This window comes from Falco rusticolus, chromosome 16, assembly GCF_015220075.1.
Source record: "Falco rusticolus isolate bFalRus1 chromosome 16, bFalRus1.pri, whole genome shotgun sequence".
Taxonomy (NCBI): Eukaryota; Metazoa; Chordata; class Aves; order Falconiformes; family Falconidae; genus Falco; species Falco rusticolus.
Window position 1 is genome coordinate 4,768,010 of NC_051202.1, and position 19,350 is coordinate 4,787,359.

The 19,350-nt window shown below is 42.6% G+C and overlaps 2 protein-coding genes across 3 annotated transcripts in view; one reads left to right on the top strand and one right to left on the bottom strand.

The window, feature by feature from the left end:
- Positions 1-19,350, bottom strand: part of KCNJ5 (potassium inwardly rectifying channel subfamily J member 5) — a 66,338-nt gene that overhangs the window by 42,193 nt on the left and 4,795 nt on the right. For both annotated transcript variants that reach the window (XM_037409692.1, XM_037409694.1), the window contains exons 4-5: positions 18,984-19,075; positions 5,545-5,725 (exon numbers count right to left, since the gene is read on the bottom strand). The gene's annotated coding sequence lies outside the window, so the exon portion shown is untranslated. The remainder of the gene's footprint in view (positions 1-5,544; positions 5,726-18,983; positions 19,076-19,350) is intronic.
- KCNJ1 (potassium inwardly rectifying channel subfamily J member 1) lies at positions 12,870-14,068 on the top strand. The gene has a single exon (XM_037409695.1). It carries the CDS (start codon positions 12,953-12,955, stop codon positions 14,066-14,068), a length of 1,116 nt encoding a protein of 371 aa, XP_037265592.1. The 5' UTR covers positions 12,870-12,952.

The window sequence follows — 19,350 nt, forward strand, 5'->3', positions numbered from 1 at the left end:
ATGTGAGCATGCTTCCTCTGCAGTATTCCATGATAAATGCAAAGTAATTTCAGTTGGCTCATACTTTAATAAACTCTCCCAACTACCTTCTGCACTGTAGGGAGAAATGTACATATTGTTCGAAGCCCTAGGAATTTCTTTCCCAAAGAGAAAAACAAGCACCTATACGAATGACACTTGCTTCACAGGATACAACTACCACGATCCGAATGGCCACTCTGTATGTGAATGTTTGCTAATATCAAGAGATAAAACAAGGAAGTTAATCTCAACTTCCTTTATTCATCTAAAATTTGGAGGTGTGATCTAATCTGAGCAACCCAGGTTGCTCACACAAGCTGGTGGTGGGCAGGTGAGATGAGATGCCTTGAAGAACAGCTCCTCCAGTCCTCATATACACTCTAACTCTAGTGTCTCTTGAATTAGCTTGTCTGGGCTTTTCTAACATTTTTGACATGTTGAGGGGTAAAAGTGAGGTGTGAATAAATCCTTCACAGGGTTTACACCACTTTACTAGGACTCTGGAAATCTCAAATGACATCCCAAGGTCTGCTACGTAACTGAATTCTGCATGAACTAGAGCAACCAGTGCAAGATTTTTAAAAGCTCATTAATATCTGAGGTAAGAGCCTTGCTTTTGGAAGTAATTTAGTCCCAGATTCAAATTAGGTACTTAACAGAAGCAGAAACATAACTCAAAGTCTTGGTACCTAGAGCAGCTTGTGTAGCTGAAGATACAGGTAAGTTTGAGAGGAGTAATTAGATGGAAACAATTCACCTTGAGATGCCAGTTTCTGATGACCGAGAGGAACTCAGAGGCACCTGAGCTGCTAAAGTTGGCACTTCAGTAAGTCCCCTCGGGTTGGTGGAATGAATCAACACCATAGAAAATTCCAACAAGAATTAAGCTCCTAAATGAATGGGAAAGATGTAAGATGCCTGTGCAGGTTAAACTGTATTTTCCACTGGAAATGAGACAGTAGGCTATTTATAAAGGATATCTAAGAATTCAACATTCTTCTCACTCTTCTGTCTGGTTTTGTCTGGAATATAGGGACCTCCTGCAGGAAATGCATTAGATGCGGAACAATAAGAGGCAGAAGGAGCCACCAGGAACTTGCCAATAGTGTAATTTAAATACAAAGACTTGCACAGTGTGGGAACTTGTAATAAATCTAAACTTAAGACTTTCATTTGCAAAAGTATCTGCAAATCGGCTTAATATTTGTCCATCTCAAAGGCATAGTATATTCCCCTCTGTTTCACTCCTTGCTGAGAATATTAAGATATTACACACAGAAGCTTTTCTTCTTCTTAGATAACAAACAAGTTTCTGCCAAGATAGCAATTGGGCATCTCTCATTTATATTCTTCTAAAATCTGAGCTCCATGACAGTTCTGACTACGGTGGGCTGATGCTGTGTTGCCGGTCCACAGCAACACATTCAAGAGGTCTCAAAGAATTTTACAGTCATTGAATTTATCCACACAACACCCTAGTTCCACTTGCATCTTATGAACAAATGGGGAAACAGACACAAAGGGGAGAATGTTTGTCCCTTAATACACACACACACAAAACAAACAAAAAAAAAAAAAAAAAAAGTGAAAAGCCAGGAATTGAGCTCAGATATTTGGATGCTGAGGAATGCTTTATCACTTGACTATGCTTCCTAGGTCCTACAGCCAGAAGCCTTCTTATTAGGGCAGATCAGTTTGTTTATGGGTTGAGCACAATATGCTCACTAAGTTTACTCTTTGCTGTGAAATAGCAAGGAATAGAATGTGCTGAATACTGCTCTCTGACCTTGGTAATAAGTTGATTTAATTGGATTTGATTTTTCAAATGTAACATCTCAAGTCAGCCATAAACTCTGAAATTAGCATATCACATCTCAACACAGGAGAGATTTTTAAGTAGCATAAGGAGATGAAGTCCATGCCCGATGAATTTCAAATTACACTGAGGATGAACTCAGCCATATGCATGTCAAACTAAAATTGTGCAGGCTCTGAGTGCATCAAGCAGCAAAGTTATTAATGGCTTACATTTGCTATTAAGAATGCAAAGTAGCTATTTTGCACCCAGTTTGTTCATACGTCTCCTCACATCAATGACCCATGTGATGGGTCAATAATTCACTCAATGCATACCGAAAGCCAAGAATGTCTTGCAAGTCAATTACACTTATATAAATAATTAGGAACACAAAAGTAACGGAGGGATTGGAGTAGAAAAAGCTCTGCTGGGGAAATACTGCATACCCCAGGGAAAGCAGACTGTTCCTGTCTTTAAATTTGCAACTGGTGTTCCCCAATATCTTCAAAGGGTACTATGCATGCCCCTGAAAGCAGAAATTATCCTTAAAAGGGGCAATTTTGAGTTTTAGTATTTCAGGGAATAATCAGGTTCTTGTGTAACTGAAAGCTATTTGCTTCCTGCAGGAGATGTGAAAAAAAGTAGGACATTAGACAAATAGCTGCCTACTGAGATTTGATCCTCGAGCTTTGCTCCTGAAATTTGTTTAGCGTTCATGGCATTCAATTGTAATAAACGACAGGAACATTTTAACCAATCTACTAGGCACAAGAAGACTCTAATTCAGACAGACAAAATTTGCTTCATCAGATCTTGTGCGAAGGAGCACCAAATGCCTTAAATACCTCAGATTTCGGCTGAAAATCTCTCAAGTCAGGCTTTTTCACCACCCACATCTTGGGACTGCAAACTGACTTTAAAAGCCATGGCATGGGCTTCAGGCTATGCTATACATCCCTGCAGAGGGCACTGGGATGACGGCTGTTAGCCTCATCACCACGCAGCAGCCAAGAAGAGCTGAGGGAAGGAAACTATTGAGATGAGACTGTAAAGGGACAAGATTTATCTCGACAGCTTGGTTCAGCATCATGGAAATCAGGCTTCAGGAACCAGAGGTAGGACAAAATCTGTCAATCAAAGTCTGCAGTGCTGCCAGCCCTTGTGGTTGGAGCACTGTATGTTGAAAAGAAATCTTCCCAACTGCTGGTGTCTGACACTCTTCTTGTTGAACCTCAGCTGGTTAAACACGCAGCATCAGCCAGCAAGTGCCGCTCTACCTTACAGCTGCTATACGACAGACTTGGAGGCCCAGTGAACAGTAAAAGGAGCATGGAAGATCAACAGGTAGCAGATGATGTGCTTCAATATAAGCTCAGCATGTCAGATGGACAGATACATAAAGGATGTCCTGTAGGAGAGGGCCTATATTATCCAAAAGGGTACAAGGAAACACGCATCTGGTCAGGAATGCAATGAATCCTTTCCCTTTTTAGCAACTTTATTGTTTCACCATTGGTTTCTTTACTTTTAAGGTGTACAGAAAGAATAAAGAGGTTACATCCTCCCTCCCAGATGCTCCCATTCCCTATGGTACCCGCTATAGCCCACCTGACTTTGGTTACAGCCATCTGGGTGTTTCTCTATACTTCTGAGCTAAAAAGCAAGTTCAAGAAAATGAGGTCCAAAATGCCCATTAATGGAGAGCAAGTCTGGAACGATATTCCTTTCAGCACATCTGCTGGAAAAATTCTGAATGACAGACAGGACAGTCATTTAGAGGAACCTAACACATGCTCATGAAGCAAATGTTCTGTTAACATTCCTGTCTGAAAGTAACTATGATCCTCGGCACAGCAATTCAAGAAACAAGGACAACTCGATTGCAAAACCATGTCAAACCAAGGCAACTAGCAGAATCAGAGAGCAGACAGGATAGTAGCAAAAAGCTCTAAATAGTAGAAAAATAGCAGAAAAGACCTCTATAAACTATATATGTGGGATTTACTTATAAGAGTATTAGTTATTAAAGGAAGGGAGATGAGAAATGCTAAGTAACAAGCAGTACAGAACTTGCGCTGCATTGTAGCATGCCTTTAATCTCTGGCAACTGGGACGTGCAAAGACAGAAAGTACTTCACACGCCATTCAGTGATAGAAGCTTTCCAAGGAGAGAGCTACATATGTACACTGCTTTCACCTCCAGAGAAAGGCTTCCTTGCTTTGTTCTTTGTTTACCTTAAGAAAGCAATAGAATGAAGTATGAAAGAACTGCCTTCTGTATGGAAAAAAATACCAATAATTCATATTTATAGCACACCATCGCTCCTGAAAGATCTCAAAATACTTAAGTGACAGCTGTGTTCAGGGATCATTTCAGTTAGTACTGAAGCAAACATGCTCTAACAGGGCAGGGCAGCCCAAAAGTTGCTTTATAATAAAATAACACTCTACATCATGAAAAGCTATTCTCAACATTTAAATAGCCTCACAGTTACATGTGAAGTCGTGGAATCATTCTTCTTTCCTTTGCAGACAGGGAACATGACTTAGAAAGCAATGGGAACAGCCTGAGACCACGGAGTCAGGACTACAGCTCAACAGCCGCCTGTTCCCAGACTAAGGAATCCTACTTTCTCCATTCATGTCCTTACCCATTTCAGGTGAAGCTGCAGGCTACTGCTGCAGAATGCAGCTACCATCTATCATGTCATCTGGTATATTTAAGTTCTTTTCTCTGACAATCCCACTATATGAGAAACACTCAGGGCTGGGATTCCCAAAGGGAACCTGGCAAAGCAGGGATTTGAATTGGGCTTCTCAAGACCAAATGTGATAGTCCAAGCTACCCTTCTTGGCAACAAACCAGCACAGCACAGCGGTTTTTTGCCAGTTTAGAAATCAAAGTCACCTTGATAACCACAAAAGACTACCACAAAAGAAATTACAACCCAACTAAAGGTAAGGACTGCAGCATGACAGCCCTTAACATTACAGAAAATATTCCCAAGCAGCTGACGAGCACAGCCACCCACGACACTGTTTACCCTGGTGCTACAAGCAGGTGAAAGATTGCAGCAGAGCAATGATACTGCAACGTGCAATTCGTACCATGAGTTCCTAGCATCTCTTTGGAGCACCAACAAACTATGTACAGTCTACATCATAAAAACACAGTAGCAGAACGCGAAGGAACTCTTCCTACTGCAGTATCATCCAGGTTAGGTGTTCATTTGCCTTTCCTCCATCTTCCTCAGGTTCACACAGATGGAGTGTTACAGACCTGACCAGCAGTACATGAAATCCTGTCTCTAATGCTGCCTAACCACACAGCAGGTCTAGCAAGGCTGTTGTACTTAATTCTGAGTATTCTTTTACCGTGGCTCTGCTCTGGAGCTGGCATTGACTATTCTCTGTGAACTACTGTGAGAAGACTATATCACAGCAACATTCACTTTTTGCTTTTGTTCCTTTAGCATTGTGCTGAGAGCGCAACTTCATGCTTTTCTTGTGCATCGAGTAAGCAGGAACCTTTTTCCAACCACACTGAAAGCTGTTGCAACACTGCTAAGTGGTTTCTGTCAGCAATCATCCCTGCACCCAGAGCAGGGTCCTTTTTAGGGCAGTAGGAAGCCACTGTCCATTTAAATTTACTGACATTTTGGAAAGAAAGCGTGTACGTGAGCGGAAGGTTTTATACCATGAAGTAATGCTGAGTACTGAGATACCTCGAGGTTAGACGGTGAAGCAGGGTCGGAACTGTCAGTGTTCACGGTTGCCTTTCCCTTTGGTAGGCTGTCTTCTAGCTGTGTCACTGATGCCTGAGTCAGCAGCCTCACAGCCTCTGGGGCTTCTGCAGAAAGCCCTTTCGCCGTACCATGCTGGTGACTGAGACTTGACATTGCCAACCTGTAGGAACAAATTGTGAGTTAATGATTCAACCCCTTAAATGCTTCAGCAGGGAACAACAAAATGAGAGAACGTGCAGAATCGGCTCACATGACTCTGTCCATTTTCCCTGTGACTTTTATGGGTGGTGGTTATGCAGTATTGCCCCCCCGCCCGCATCTTACTTCAGCACAGTTCTTTGGTTGCAGATCGCTTCTGCTCACAGTCACACAGGTGAGAACTTACTACAGTCTGCCTTCCTCACACATTTAGAGCGCAATGCCTTTTTCCGGCAACAGAGAGGAAAAGTAACTACACAAAACCTGCCTTTCTCCTTTAGAAAGCTTCAACAAAAAGCAACATGTTTTATTTTCAAGACTTCTCAGTAAATCAGAATTAATTCTCTTAAAGTAGAATACTAAACCAGCATAACACTGTTGGTGAGCTGCATCCCTAATTTTTCTCTCTTGCAACTGCAACAACACGTCACACACAAGTCCACTGCAATGAGAATTATTTGGGGGGTTTTTGTGACCAAAGAAAAAATCCCAAGACATAATTTGCTTGAGAAATAATTTCTCCCAGAGAGCCACTTCCTATTGAAAATTTCCTGTTTTCAGTGGATACCTAATTGTCTGAAAACAGGAATAGTTTTGTTGGAAAATCCTGCTGTAGAGACAGCTTAGCTCCCAGTTCTCTGCTCTCCAGAGGCAGGATACCCAGCATGACTGCACTTCTCACGATGCTCCCTGAGGTTGCAGGTGATCATCTGCTGCATGGGAATTCTCTGTCAAAGTAGAAGGTGCTATGGGAGATACAATTGTCTCGCCGTGGAATTAGTTTTGCACTGCAAAAATATCAAATAATGATGTTTTCTTTAGTGCTTATGAAGTGATGATTGCCAGAGAGTGCTGGCAAATGCTTTTGTCTAGACAGAGCTATTTTACAAGTGCCACGTTTCTAGTAAGTGGCAGAAAGGGAGTGACTGTGGGCCAGGGCTGGCCTCTCGCCTCCGTGGCACGCAGGGCAGGAGGAAATGCTGCTTCTGGAAATTCACCAAAACCTTCCCGGGGGGGGGGGTGGGGGGTGTATATGAGATATGTCATTTGCTCTCCAGTCAGCTGAAATCTTTAGAGTCTCTCCCCTACTAAAAGCAGTCATGGATAAATTTTGTGTGCAGCGCTCATTACAATATTATTAATTGCTAACAATGACAGTAATGTCTTTATTGCTGTAAAGCCTTTATTTATACGCCTGAGGTAAGAATTTTAACCTTTCGAGGACCCCAAATGCTCCTAAGCTTTCAGAAAACACGATTTGCTTGAGTCTCTGCTGCTGCAGTGCCTGCGCTTTCATTTATTCATTTGCCTGTGTTCTCAGGAATGAATTATTCCTTCAAGTCAGCTTTCCGGGGGGATGCTGCAGCCTATCTTTTCAAACCATGCATACATGGCATAATGTGAGCAATGTTCCTGGATGCAGATTAGTTGTTTGTTATCACTGAAACCTTATGGAAAGTGTGACTCCAAGGTGCGCTCAAGCAACGCTAGGTCTGCTCAGCAGCAGAACCCCTCAAGCAGCAAACTCTACAAAACATATACAAAGCACAATGAGAAGATCCAGTCTTAAGGCAGAGGGTCAGAAACTCCAGCAGGCTTCCTGAAGTGACTTAGTGCTTTAAGTAACCAACAGCATATATGGGTTGTAGTCTATACATCTCATATATGTCAGAGCATACAGGTTTCCTCTCCTTAAAAATCAGGATTTGGGGGAAACAAGGAAGGGGATTGTACATGTCCTTGTTGTATCGCTGTCGGGGTGGGCTGGGACAATCCTGGTTCACTGAGATTAGAAGATAGAAGGCTAAGACCTCACTCCCCACTATCTAAAGAGGAAAGTTAGGCACTGAAGAGGACTTCTTCATTAAGTACTCGCATAAAGCTGGCTAGAACATACCTGTGTGCATACAGCAATCTGAAGGACATCTGTTCCAAAGAGATTTCATATTCACAGTGGATAATATGAATTAATGCCCAACCCACAGGCAGGTATGTCCCCCTTTGCCTCTCCTGCTGAAAAACTGCAACGGAAAAGGGCAGCTCTTTAACATCTTACAGTAATTCTACTTAGCAAGAGAGAGGGAGAGGCAGGGGATAAGATTCTCTGGTGTATTCACTAGAATTTCCAGTTGGACTTTAGGTAAAACATAGTCAGTTGGATGGGAGCTGTGACGATTCTGAGATCAGCATACTGAGCTAGATTGAAGGATCATATTTCCCACATGGAACCAGCATTTTAGTCAACACTTTGAAGGCACAGCCACTGTGTCCCATGCTCAGACCTGCTATCAGGAATAAACACTCAGTGACGACATTGCCAGGTCCAAGAAGAAAGCTTGCCAGTACCAGCAGGTCCGGTCGCTTCGCTAACATGTCCCTCTGAAAGAAAGTGGGCATGGATGGTGGTATAAATCAGATTCTTTTTTACCTGCGGGGCTAACTGACTGCTTTAGGTGAGCTTATATTCTTGCTATACTTACAATTGATTCAACGGAGGGCTAGCTGTCTTTGGCAGTTCTTGGTTCTGATATTTTGATATAAGCAGCAAGACAGGGAGACAGGATGCTGCAGCTGTCATCCCATCACAACAGGCACGTTCCTGCTCTACCCAGGGCAGCTAGTGAAGGGCAAGTGAGCTGTACTCTCCAGAGGGCTCGGTAGTAAAGCAGCCAGTGGATAATACACCATGAGACTTAAGTGTTATAGTTCACTTTTCTAATAAAAAAGGGTTTTATAAGGTATTAGGAATTGGATATTTCACATACTTTGTTCAGAGAAAATTCAACACAAAGAAAAACACAAAAAGGACTGAAAGAAGATCTGAGTTTTGAAAAGACTTGAACAGGACTGAAAAAAACCTAAATCCTTTAACTCTGTATCCCTCTTTCTTCTACCTAAGCTTCTTAGAACTTCATCTGAATCCATAACAAAGATGTACTTCTATCAAAAGCTGCGGGTTCAGTGGGCTGCTTTTCATTTATGCTGTCTCCCCCTAATGATTCATTTCTACCAATTTTGCTCATCCATCCATTGCTGCGAGGGAAGAAATACGTATGAAGCCACGGAGATCAGAACAGTGAAATAGCAGGTCATGGAACTTTGTTCTTGTCAGGCCCCCACCAAATGTTAAACACCTTCTCCTTCCTTCACTCACTGATCTCCTCAAGTGCTGCACGTGGCTGAGATTAAAGCCATTTCCCTGGATTAATGTGCTCCACACACAGTGTTGCACAAAGGACTTACCCATAAGAACAATTAAAGCGCCTGGTCATTATCCCCCCACACTGAAAATTTTTCAAAACAAAATAATTGAAAGCAAGTCAGAGCAAAGAGAACCACTCAATGACATTTCTGAGTGAGCAGAGGAACTCCAGCTGGTACGTAGCAACCAGGAACTGTAATGATTGTTGTTACCTACTTGCAGGAATGCAGAGAAAGGAAAAGGTAGAAATGCATCTGTTAACAACTAACCTTCTGGGCATTTATCAAATGTTCTGGGTGGAGGGACTGATGGATTAGTTAGGAAAGATCAGGGATTTGAGAATGGAAATCTTAAAGTTTCTGCTTACTCCAGTGATCACAGGGAAGTGGAAACTCCTTGTTTTCATAGCTAACCTTGACATGTCATCTTTATTCATTGAGTACTTTTATTGGTAAATGCCCCTTCGTTTAAGAATACAAGCAGTGCACCTTCTATAAACATATTATGCCTGGGGACAGCAGCAACTTTGCTAACTCCTGCAACAGAGAATTTCACATGCAAGAGACAGCAATACAGCATTTATTTGGGCCCAACAGGAAACATATCCTGGTAAATATTAGCCAAGACGTAGTTGGGTTACCTTTGCCGATTTAAACTGAAACTACTAAATGCTGTTATTATATAACTCGCTTTATATAATCTGCTGTAGACTGTCTGTGGCAGACTCACGGCGTGCTTATACAGGAGGGAGCTTTTCTCCTGCTGAAGCAAATCAACACACTTCAGTTCCGTGTGGGAGCAAGAAAGGTTTGGTGAAGGGAGAATTCCTTTATCATCCTGCCTGAAGAAGGGTGTGATTCTTCTGCCTCTGATCTGCTTGGGGGTAGCTTAGGCAGGGCTTGTAAAACAGTCTCCGAAGAGGCCGTGTAAGATTTAAAGAGGCAGGAAAAGAATGGTAAAGCTGGGGGTCTATCTTCACATTCCCAGTCTGATGACCATGACGCTTAGCTTGCTTTCATCTCTTTTGTGATTATTATTTGTTGAATTGTATGTCCAGATCCTTGGTCAATTTTCCAAAAGTTCCCAGCAAAGGCTGAATCAGACCTACCGAAATTGTGTTAGCAATTTATGACGGCCCCTAGCATGAGAAGAAGGGTAGATTTCTAGTTTCTGGTTTCTAACCAGAATTTTTCTTCAGATTTCTCCCCTTCACATCTACTCACTAGGGTTAGAAGCATATCTGCTGTAGCTCACCTATATCAAAAGTATACGTGTGCAGCTCATGGTGGACAAGGTGAAGCATCCCAGCATTTCACACACTATTCTGGCAATGACAGTCAACGTTCACTGCAGACATTTATTGCAGAAAAGGACAAGATGAATGCCAATGACAGCTGAAGCTGCGTGTTTTTGGTTAGGAGTTAAGTACTGGAAATCTTTGAATAGTGCATTGCACAGGAATATTTTATTCCCACTCAAAGTATGCATTAACATGAACATATTAAAAGTGCGTCAGGAAAATAAAACTTGCGGATTGTTTAGAAAGTGACCTCATTCCCGCCCTTCCTCAGATATGTGCTTAAAGTTTAACTTTTGTCAGCTACATTTGCAACCAATGAATTCAACAGCAAAATTTAAAACAGTGAAAAGCTACATTACAACAAAAAGTGACCTTCATTTTTTTCACTCTAGTTTTAATGAGCAGAGGAGAAAGGTGATTTCAGTCTAGGCACAGAAAGAAGGCAACTGTATGAGACATGGAAACAAATTAATTCTCAGGGCTGTTGATATAAACAAGGACATCAAATAATAGAATCAATTTCTGACTTTACAAAATGTAATTAATTTGTACTTCGACTCCATCATTGATAATTTAATGTTTTCCCTTTGCTACTGATTATCATATCTAAAGGCATTCTCTGGCCCCTGTAACTATGTCTAATGAAAGGATTTCTGCTTTAGCCAACTAAAACATTAGGCAGCTTCTCTAAGTTAATCTAGACGCCTATAGGGCAAAGGAAAGAGACGTCGCCAAACAGCATTTCTTTCCTGCATAAAACAACTGTGATGACAAGACAAGGGGACCCTCAGAGGTGCATATGCTTCCCTTACTGCCAATTAGGAGTCAGCTGTACAACTAGCATAGGCAATTGTCTAACATTTAAATGGCTGAAGTTACGGGAGACTAATTTCACGCTAACTCACATCAGTGTATCTAATCCATTACATGCCTATGGATTATCCCCATTTTCGATAGATGAAATTAGGGTTTAAGGGAGCTAAACTCTTGCTACAGGTGTTTAAGCACGTTATTAACCCCTGAAATGAAGCAACATTTGGGCCGTCTAAATGACAAAAGTTTAAGCCTAAGCATTTTGCTCCTAGCTGAAAAAGGAAGCCTGGGTAGGACAGTGATATGATGCAGAGTTTCAGGTAAGTGTTGTAGCATCTTTAGCTTGCTTATTAAAAAAAAAAAAAAAAAAAAAGATCATTCCCAAGGGTTGTTTTAGTGTTGCCTTCTATTGGGAAGAGCAATGCAGCAGTAAAGTAACAGTAGCCAACAGTTACAAAGCCCCCAGAGTCTCCTGATCTGAGGTGCACCCTTCAAGCCCAGGCCCTTCGAAAGAAAACATCACCCCACAGCAGCTGCATTCCCTAGAACATTCAGGATTCTGTGCGGCTGGGACGCCACGTCCTTAGAGACACAGTAAATTCAGAACATCCTTTGTGCAAGTCAGCAGTGAGAATGTTTTCCCCTCAAATTCTTAATTTATTTCAGCTGTTTTTAAGCAGTAGCATTTTGCCCCCAAGAAATGTGATTACAGTACACAGTTAAATTTGGCTACATGAGAATAATTTTGCTTAATGAAGGCTAAATAAATAGGCACACATGGGTACACTTCCAGAGCAGGTTAGCACTGTGCACTAATCTAACACATTCTCTCTGGCAGCGAAACACATTTTATGCTTGAAGGGTGATCAACTCTGAAATCAATTATTTCTAAGAACACTCCTAAGTTTGGGGTCAAAATCAGACCCTAGATCTGTCAGCGAACATAGCAGGCAGTCTCTGACTCTACAGTAGATCATCCTCTCCCCATGTCTGCATGTCTGAATAACTCCAAAACTGGGAATTTTCCAAATGTAGGTTGATCCAAATTCCAGTCTGAACACATCTGTAGAATTTTCTCCATCAATGAGTCTTATTCCCTGGGTCTCACTAACATGGTCAATCATAAAGGACAAAATTAATGCGGATGCAGAGCTACACTTCCCCTTAATAATGAATTTCTGAATCTGATCTTTTAGTCTTAGCATTACCTTTGTGGCGAGTAAACACCCATATTCTGTTGCTGCTGAAGTGTAATCTTTTCTTTTATTCTCACCTAAAAGTTCTATTTGAGATGCTTTTCTGATGCCAGAGTTTAAAATCCACACCTTCAAACCCAGCCTATAACTATGCTAAAAATAACTGCATATCTGGCTTAATTATGCCTTCCACATCTTCTCATTTCTTCCAAAATTCACTATCCCAATCACATCCAGGGTATCCTAATGCCGATGCACACACACGTTTGCATAGACAGGCCCCACTTCATCGTCTAAACGGCAGAAAGATCTGCTCAAACCCCAGCCACTCCCCACCACTTTTCCCACCATACGTCCACGATGAAGTTACCTGCTTCTCCATGCCTCGACTTATTCAGCTAAGCAGAGAACAACATTAACAGCTGACTGATTCAAAGTTTACTGAGCAAGCCAAAATGATTGGTTTTTTGCTGGAATGCTCCTAAGGCAAGAAACTGTTAGTTTCCTCATATACTTGCTGGAACTTTTCCCCACCAGCTGAAGGAAAATATGCAAATTATATAACTTTTTCCTAAACAAGTGTCTTGAGATTTCATCAGAACCTACTCCCTGCCTGCAGCTATAAACAAAAATAACGTTTATTATTTCTTACTCTCCAGAACACTGTCAGCAGAGGGAATGTTCAACTACCTCCGGAAACGCTTTACCAGCCACATCAGAGAACGCAGCCGGCGAAGAGCAAGGCTTGTCTCTAAAGATGGAAGGTGTAACATAGAGTTTGGCAATGTAGAACAGTCAAGGTTTGTCTTTTTGATTGATATATGGACAACTATCCTGGATCTCAGATGGAGATACAAAATGACTATCTTCATTTCAGCGTTTTTGGGCAGCTGGTTTCTATTTGGTCTCCTCTGGTATGTCGTGGCATACATACACAAAGATCTTCCAGAATTCAATCCTTCCATAAATCACACCCCCTGTGTTGAGAATATCAATGGCCTGACTTCAGCTTTCCTGTTCTCCTTGGAGACCCAGGTCACCATCGGTTATGGCTTCAGATGTGTCACAGAACAATGTGCCACTGCCATTTTCCTGCTCATCTTCCAGTCCATCCTAGGAGTAATCATCAATTCTTTTATGTGTGGTGCCATCTTGGCCAAGATATCAAGGTCCAAAAACCGGGCTAAGACCATCACCTTCAGCAAGAATGCTGTCATCAGCAAACGTGGTGGGAAGCTCTGCCTCCTTATTCGGGTGGCAAACCTCAGGAAGAGTCTGCTGATTGGGAGTCACATCTACGGAAAACTGCTGAAGACCACCATCACCCCAGAAGGAGAGACAATCATTTTGGACCAGGTCAACATAGAATTTGTAGTTGATGCTGGCAACGAGAATCTCTTTTTCATTTCCCCACTAACTATTTATCATATCATAGATAAGAACAGCCCGTTCTTCCACATGGCAGCAGAAACCATTCTGCAGCAAGATTTTGAACTGGTGGTGTTTTTAGATGGCACTGTTGAAGCCACTAGCGCTACCTGTCAAGTGAGGACATCCTACATCCCAGAAGAGGTGCTCTGGGGTTATCGCTTTGCTCCCATTGTGTCCAAGACCAAAGAAGGGAAATACAGAGTGGACTTCCAGAACTTCAGCAAGACAGTGGCTGTGGAGACTCCCCACTGTGCCTTCTGTCTCTACAATGAGAAAGAAACTAAAGCCAAAGAGAAGAAAGGTTATGACAATCCTGGGTTTGTCTTGTCAGAAGTTAGTGAAACCAGTGACACAAAAATGTAGTTCCAGATATACATGGGACTGAATCTTTTTTCATAATGAATTCAATCTTGAGAGGATTAATAACTTAGTAAAACAAAAAAGAAACGAGTTTGGTTTTACTCTAAAACGGCATTTCTCTTCTCAAAAGCCTCGAATCAAAGAGGAACAGAATACCGGTGATCTCCAGAACACTATTTAACTCCACTATATATATTTCATAGAATTTATATTTTTATACCTATGGGACATTTTATGAAGCTGCTACGTTGGAATGTCCAACTCACTTAAATTCCCAGAGGCGTGCAAGTCTGTTAAAAAGCCTGAAAAGATGGAGAGGAGCTTTTGGGTATGTTAAAGGTACACAGCTGTTGCAGTAAGAACACGAAAAGGGGAGATAGAAGGCAAAGCTAAAGAAACCTGAGGGACTTGGGAGCCAAAAATGTAAAAAAAAAAAAAAAAAAAAGGTACATTTCCGGTTGCGGGTTGCCAAAGTCACCTCTGAAAGTGGACTCTCTGGCTCTGGAACACTTGAGCACTTTTGAACACTTTGAAACAATTCCTTCTTTCTTTGAGCTGGTATATCTACAGAAATGGAGCATTAAGGGATGGTACATGCTTAGGAAGCTAGACAAGACAAAGCTCGGGCCATCCTGCTGCATCTAGAACTCTGTAAAATATGACTTTAACCTGTGAAAGCCTTTGATTCCTTTCAGGGAAAAACAGCCAAATGGAAATGGAAAGTGAAAAAACAAGGAGAAGCAGACCCCCACTATGGGAGAAGAGGAATTTTGCAGCTTATTCCTAACTGTCTCACCCTTCAGATACTCTTCTTTCCACTTCCCCAGGAGCTGGCTACCTGTGAAATGAGGTAACATCTGAAGACAACTGTCCAGAAAGGTAAGCCACTGTGGGAAGATGAAGAACAAACTGCTTCACACTGGGCAGAAAAGCAATCCACTGGGAGAAGAGAGGAATTTCCCAGCTCTAGATGTATCCTTCAAAAAAATCCACAACGCAAACACATATTACCTTTTCCTTTAAAGCATGAAGGTCTTGTTAAATTAAAAACACAGCACAGGAGCCTCCCACCAAGAGCAGGCTTGAGATTTAGTTCCAAACCGTTCATCTCACCCCAGCAAAATGTGCATCCCTACAGGAAACAAGTTCTGCTCAGTGGTAGCTGAGTAGTGGTGGACATTTTCCGGGTATGATTGTTGTCATTTAAGTTTCAAATGCAACAAGAAGCTTCAATAATTTTTTGGTGACTTTCTGCTTCCTCACAGCCTTTTTTCCTCCCAAACAGCTCTTTTGCTGAGAGTTCAAGTGGCAGTCCAAAGAGAGAGGTTTTTTGGAACTCTTCCTAGTGGTGTAATTCAGCTCATCTATTTTCAACACTGTGGCAAAATGGAAGCATCTTTTTAAAAGCTGCTGGACTGGTTTTAAAAGAAGAGTAGAATTAAGCTGGTCAAATGATGAAAAACAATGTTATTTTGCAAATGAACATAGTTTGAGTATGGAAACCAAACTCTGGGAACCAAGAATGTTCAGGTCTCAGTCCCAGTGTAGTATCAACCCCTTCGCTGGTTCAGAACAAATCACTTTAGTATGTATCTCAGATTTGCCATCTGTAACACGGGACATAAAGTACTTACACTGTACAGAGAACAATGTTATGAACAATTATGTCACTAAAGCACTTTAAAAGCCAATTCTCAACTGCCTCAATCTTTTCCTCCCTTCAATGCACCACCGTTACACCCTTCTTCACTTCTAGTTGGAAAGGTCAGCACAGAAAGTTCTGTCCTCATCACACATCAGTATTAGTAAAAATGGCTGAACGATGGCCAGAACCGTGGAACGCTAGAACCGCCAGCCGAAACCTTCACGGTAATTCACAGATATTACCCAATATTTTAAGTGTACTATTTCTGCAACCTTGACAAATTAAAATTGTCAACTGTAAAAATATTTTTATGGTCCCAATCACCAGAGCATCTGATCCTCTCCAGCCACTAGAGCATCACAAATTGTCTGCTTGGGAGGACAGTTGTTTTGTGCCCGGCGCTGAACGGCACACCAAAGCACCAACAGCGAGTGATTAGTGGCCATCCACAGAAATCTAGGAGGGAGTGGGGAAGTGAAATGAAGGCTCAAGAGTCCCAGGTTTTCTGAACCAAAAGACTACTCTGCTGCTCAGTCCTTCCTTTCATAGTTGCTGCTACATTTCCTTTATAGGCTTCCTGTACAGTTGCCCTGTGTGTAATTTCCCTAGAAAGCAGCACTGTCTGTATTTTAAGCTTACAAGTTATACTTCTTACTCCTGGGAGAAGAGATGCACTAAATACACAATAGAAGTAGAAAGATCGTCTTCACTGTACAAAAAAAGCAGGTCAATAGGAAATCCATTTAAAAGGTCAAACCCAGCTATGCAATGAGGAGACTGGAAAAATTCCTATTTTTTTTAAAAAAAATCTTTAAGCTTTAATCTTTTTCTTTTCTTTAAGGCGGTTTGGGATACTTCAGTGTCTGTCCAAGAGCTGATGTATATCCTCTAAAGTTTAAAGGGCCCCTAAACAACACACTTTCAGGCACTGCTCTTGGAAAGCCATCTCAAAATCCTAAACCTCCAGGTGCTTCGTGACACAGCTTTTTAACTTTTTACCTCATGCCTCTGCAGCACAAGTGTGAGGAGGTGTTATGCCATGCCTAGAAGTAGTAAGCACTACCACAACTCAAAGAGAAGATACTGGACCTCACTGCAAGGATGATCACCTGTTGTTCACACGATGCTGGCAGCTACACCTGCCTCTAAAAGCGAGCTGTGCTGCCTGCACTAAGTGAAGGGTGACTGTTCCTTTGCATGTTTTGGTGCTACAGCGTGGGGACTGGCTACTCCACAAGCAAAGAAGATACGAGAGGGACATATCCAAAGTTGACAGGGCCATGGCTGAGCTATCAAGCTTAGAGGGGGATCATACTGGGACCTAAATGGGAATCTCAGGCTGAAACCCTCCTCCCCTGCTGATTGTCACTTCAGGAAGTGCCTGCCAGCCATGCAGCAAGCAGGAGATAGAGCACTGTAGTCAGAGCCCAGCAGCAGGAGAACAATGAGTGGAATTTCCTCTTTCTGTCCAGAGAGGGCTGTTTGTCACCAGAGAGATAAAGGCCCAGGGCAGGGAAAAAGGGTTATCGGGAGACACGCTGCACACTGTGCCACTCAGGACAGACTCCATAGGAAATCTATTTTGGGGGCTGTCACCCCTACTGCCATTAAAAGAAAGTTCAGTTAAAAGGATGAAAATAAATTTAATCTTGCTGAGCAGAAGTGACTGGAGGGAACCACAGACCTGATACTGGAAAACGAGACTGGTTTCTTTACCCGTGACATAGTTTCATTTTTACATCCCCATATAACTCCACTCGAGCCTTATGATTCTCTTCTCCTTCCCTGTCCATCCAGCCTGCAGGCTGCCCATACTGTCACAACAACAAGTAGTCCCCTCCACAAAGTGGAACATGCTGTGGAGACCAACAGCCCAGTCAACATAAAGCAAAGGACTGAAGAGGAAGTCATGTCTCTTCAGGACAAGAAATCAGCCCATGTACTTATTGCTGAATGAAGGCCTAAAGGACTTAGCTGTGAAAGTGTTAGCCAGCCAGCTAGGCTTGGGAATAACGTGTCTGCACTAAACTTAATTTATCCTCTCATTTCACAAACAACATGTTTCTTCTACTGTATTTATTTTAAACATTCGTTCAAGCTGTGCATAATATTTCAATCATTTTGAAATAGTTTTACCCTCCTGCTGGCAAATGAATAAGGCATCCTGCTGACTGCTGGAGAAAGGGCCATGAATTAAAATAACTGCTTTTAGTAAACTGACATGTGCTAGTTAGCTGTTCTCCACACACTCTTTGGTAGTAACGGGTGAAAAGAGACCCCTAAATAACAGTAAGAAAAAAACCAAACCCTGGCAAACTGTTTAGATACTCATACTGACTTGTGTTGTTGGAATGTGGCAGACCACTGCTAACTAGCTCACAGCAACTGCCTGGATAACTTCTGCGTGTACACATTCCCTTGTAAACTCAACTACTCACCCATAAACAAGTCAGCAGTGTGCAAAGCCCTAACACAAAGCAAGAGCAGCTGAGGTGTCACATCCTCTTCTCTCTCCCCAGGCAGCAAACTGATGTGGTTAGACTTCCCTTTTATTTTGCCCCCTTCAATTCACCCCCGCCTTGAACTGTCATGGTGCTGGCCCGGTTCCTGTTCCCCACACAAGTAGGGAGAAACCACAGCACAACACAAGGAATGTGAGCAGAGTCCCCGCTGCGGCAGGGACAGGGGAAGCTGAGCAAGTTCCTAAACCCCTTGGTGAATCTGTGCCTACAGCTTCTTGCTGCAGCCTGGAGAACCTCCATGACACCACCAGCAGCAGCCCTAAAAACATAACCTAAAAACATAACCCTGTGATGACGCCACTGCAACAAGAGTGAGGGAAGCTGAAGCCCTCTCTCCGTGCTGCTAGAATACACAATATTTGTTTCCTGAGGCCAAGCTGACATTCCTGTGGTGGAAGCATCTGCCTGGGGAAAGCTTATGACTTTAACAAACACACTGCTGCGCAAGACGGACATAAATTCTCCCTGTTTCAGGGAGATCGACAAGGAAGGGGAGGCTGGAAATGAGGCAATTTCACTTCGTGTCTCGATTTGCACGCCTCTAGCCAGATTTAAGCGTGGAAAGAATTGAAGCCCTTGCTCTCCGGGGTGACCACATCCCAAGCGAGCTCTTCAGAGACAAAAGTTACCGCGTTATTCTGGTTACGCCAACCCACCACAGAGGCAGGCTAGGATCTCAGAGAGATCTCAGAGAGATCGAGCGATCCCCTACCTGCCTTCTGCCTTGCTGCCGCTGGATGGCATCCCTTACCTCCAGATCAACCGCTCCGGCCTCCGCGTAAGCAGCAACCCTGAACTTCGCATTGGCAGCGCAGCAAGCTTCACAGCGCGAACCGTGGCAATCTTGAAAGAGCAAAGCAAGAATTTATTGGGACTGTTCCTTATTTTATTACACAAAGTTTAATGCATTTAGTGACTTGGTTTTGGCATGAGCCTCTGCGAGCTGGATATATTTAGCCACTTCACAGAAGTGTCGGGAGACTTAATTCACTGCAATGAATTCAGAGGTGATGTGTAAGTGGAGGGCTGGGGGCCGTAAACATCGTGTCTGCAGTGGCATCTAAAAGCGCCCTTAACAGTCTGCAGTGTGTGTGGGGGGGGTTGTAACAGTGAGGCTG

Excerpts from the sequence above, each read along its gene's own strand:
- KCNJ1 (XM_037409695.1), top strand. The coding sequence starts at position 12,953 with ATGTTCAACTACCTCCGGAAACGCTTTACCAGCCACATCAGAGAACGC.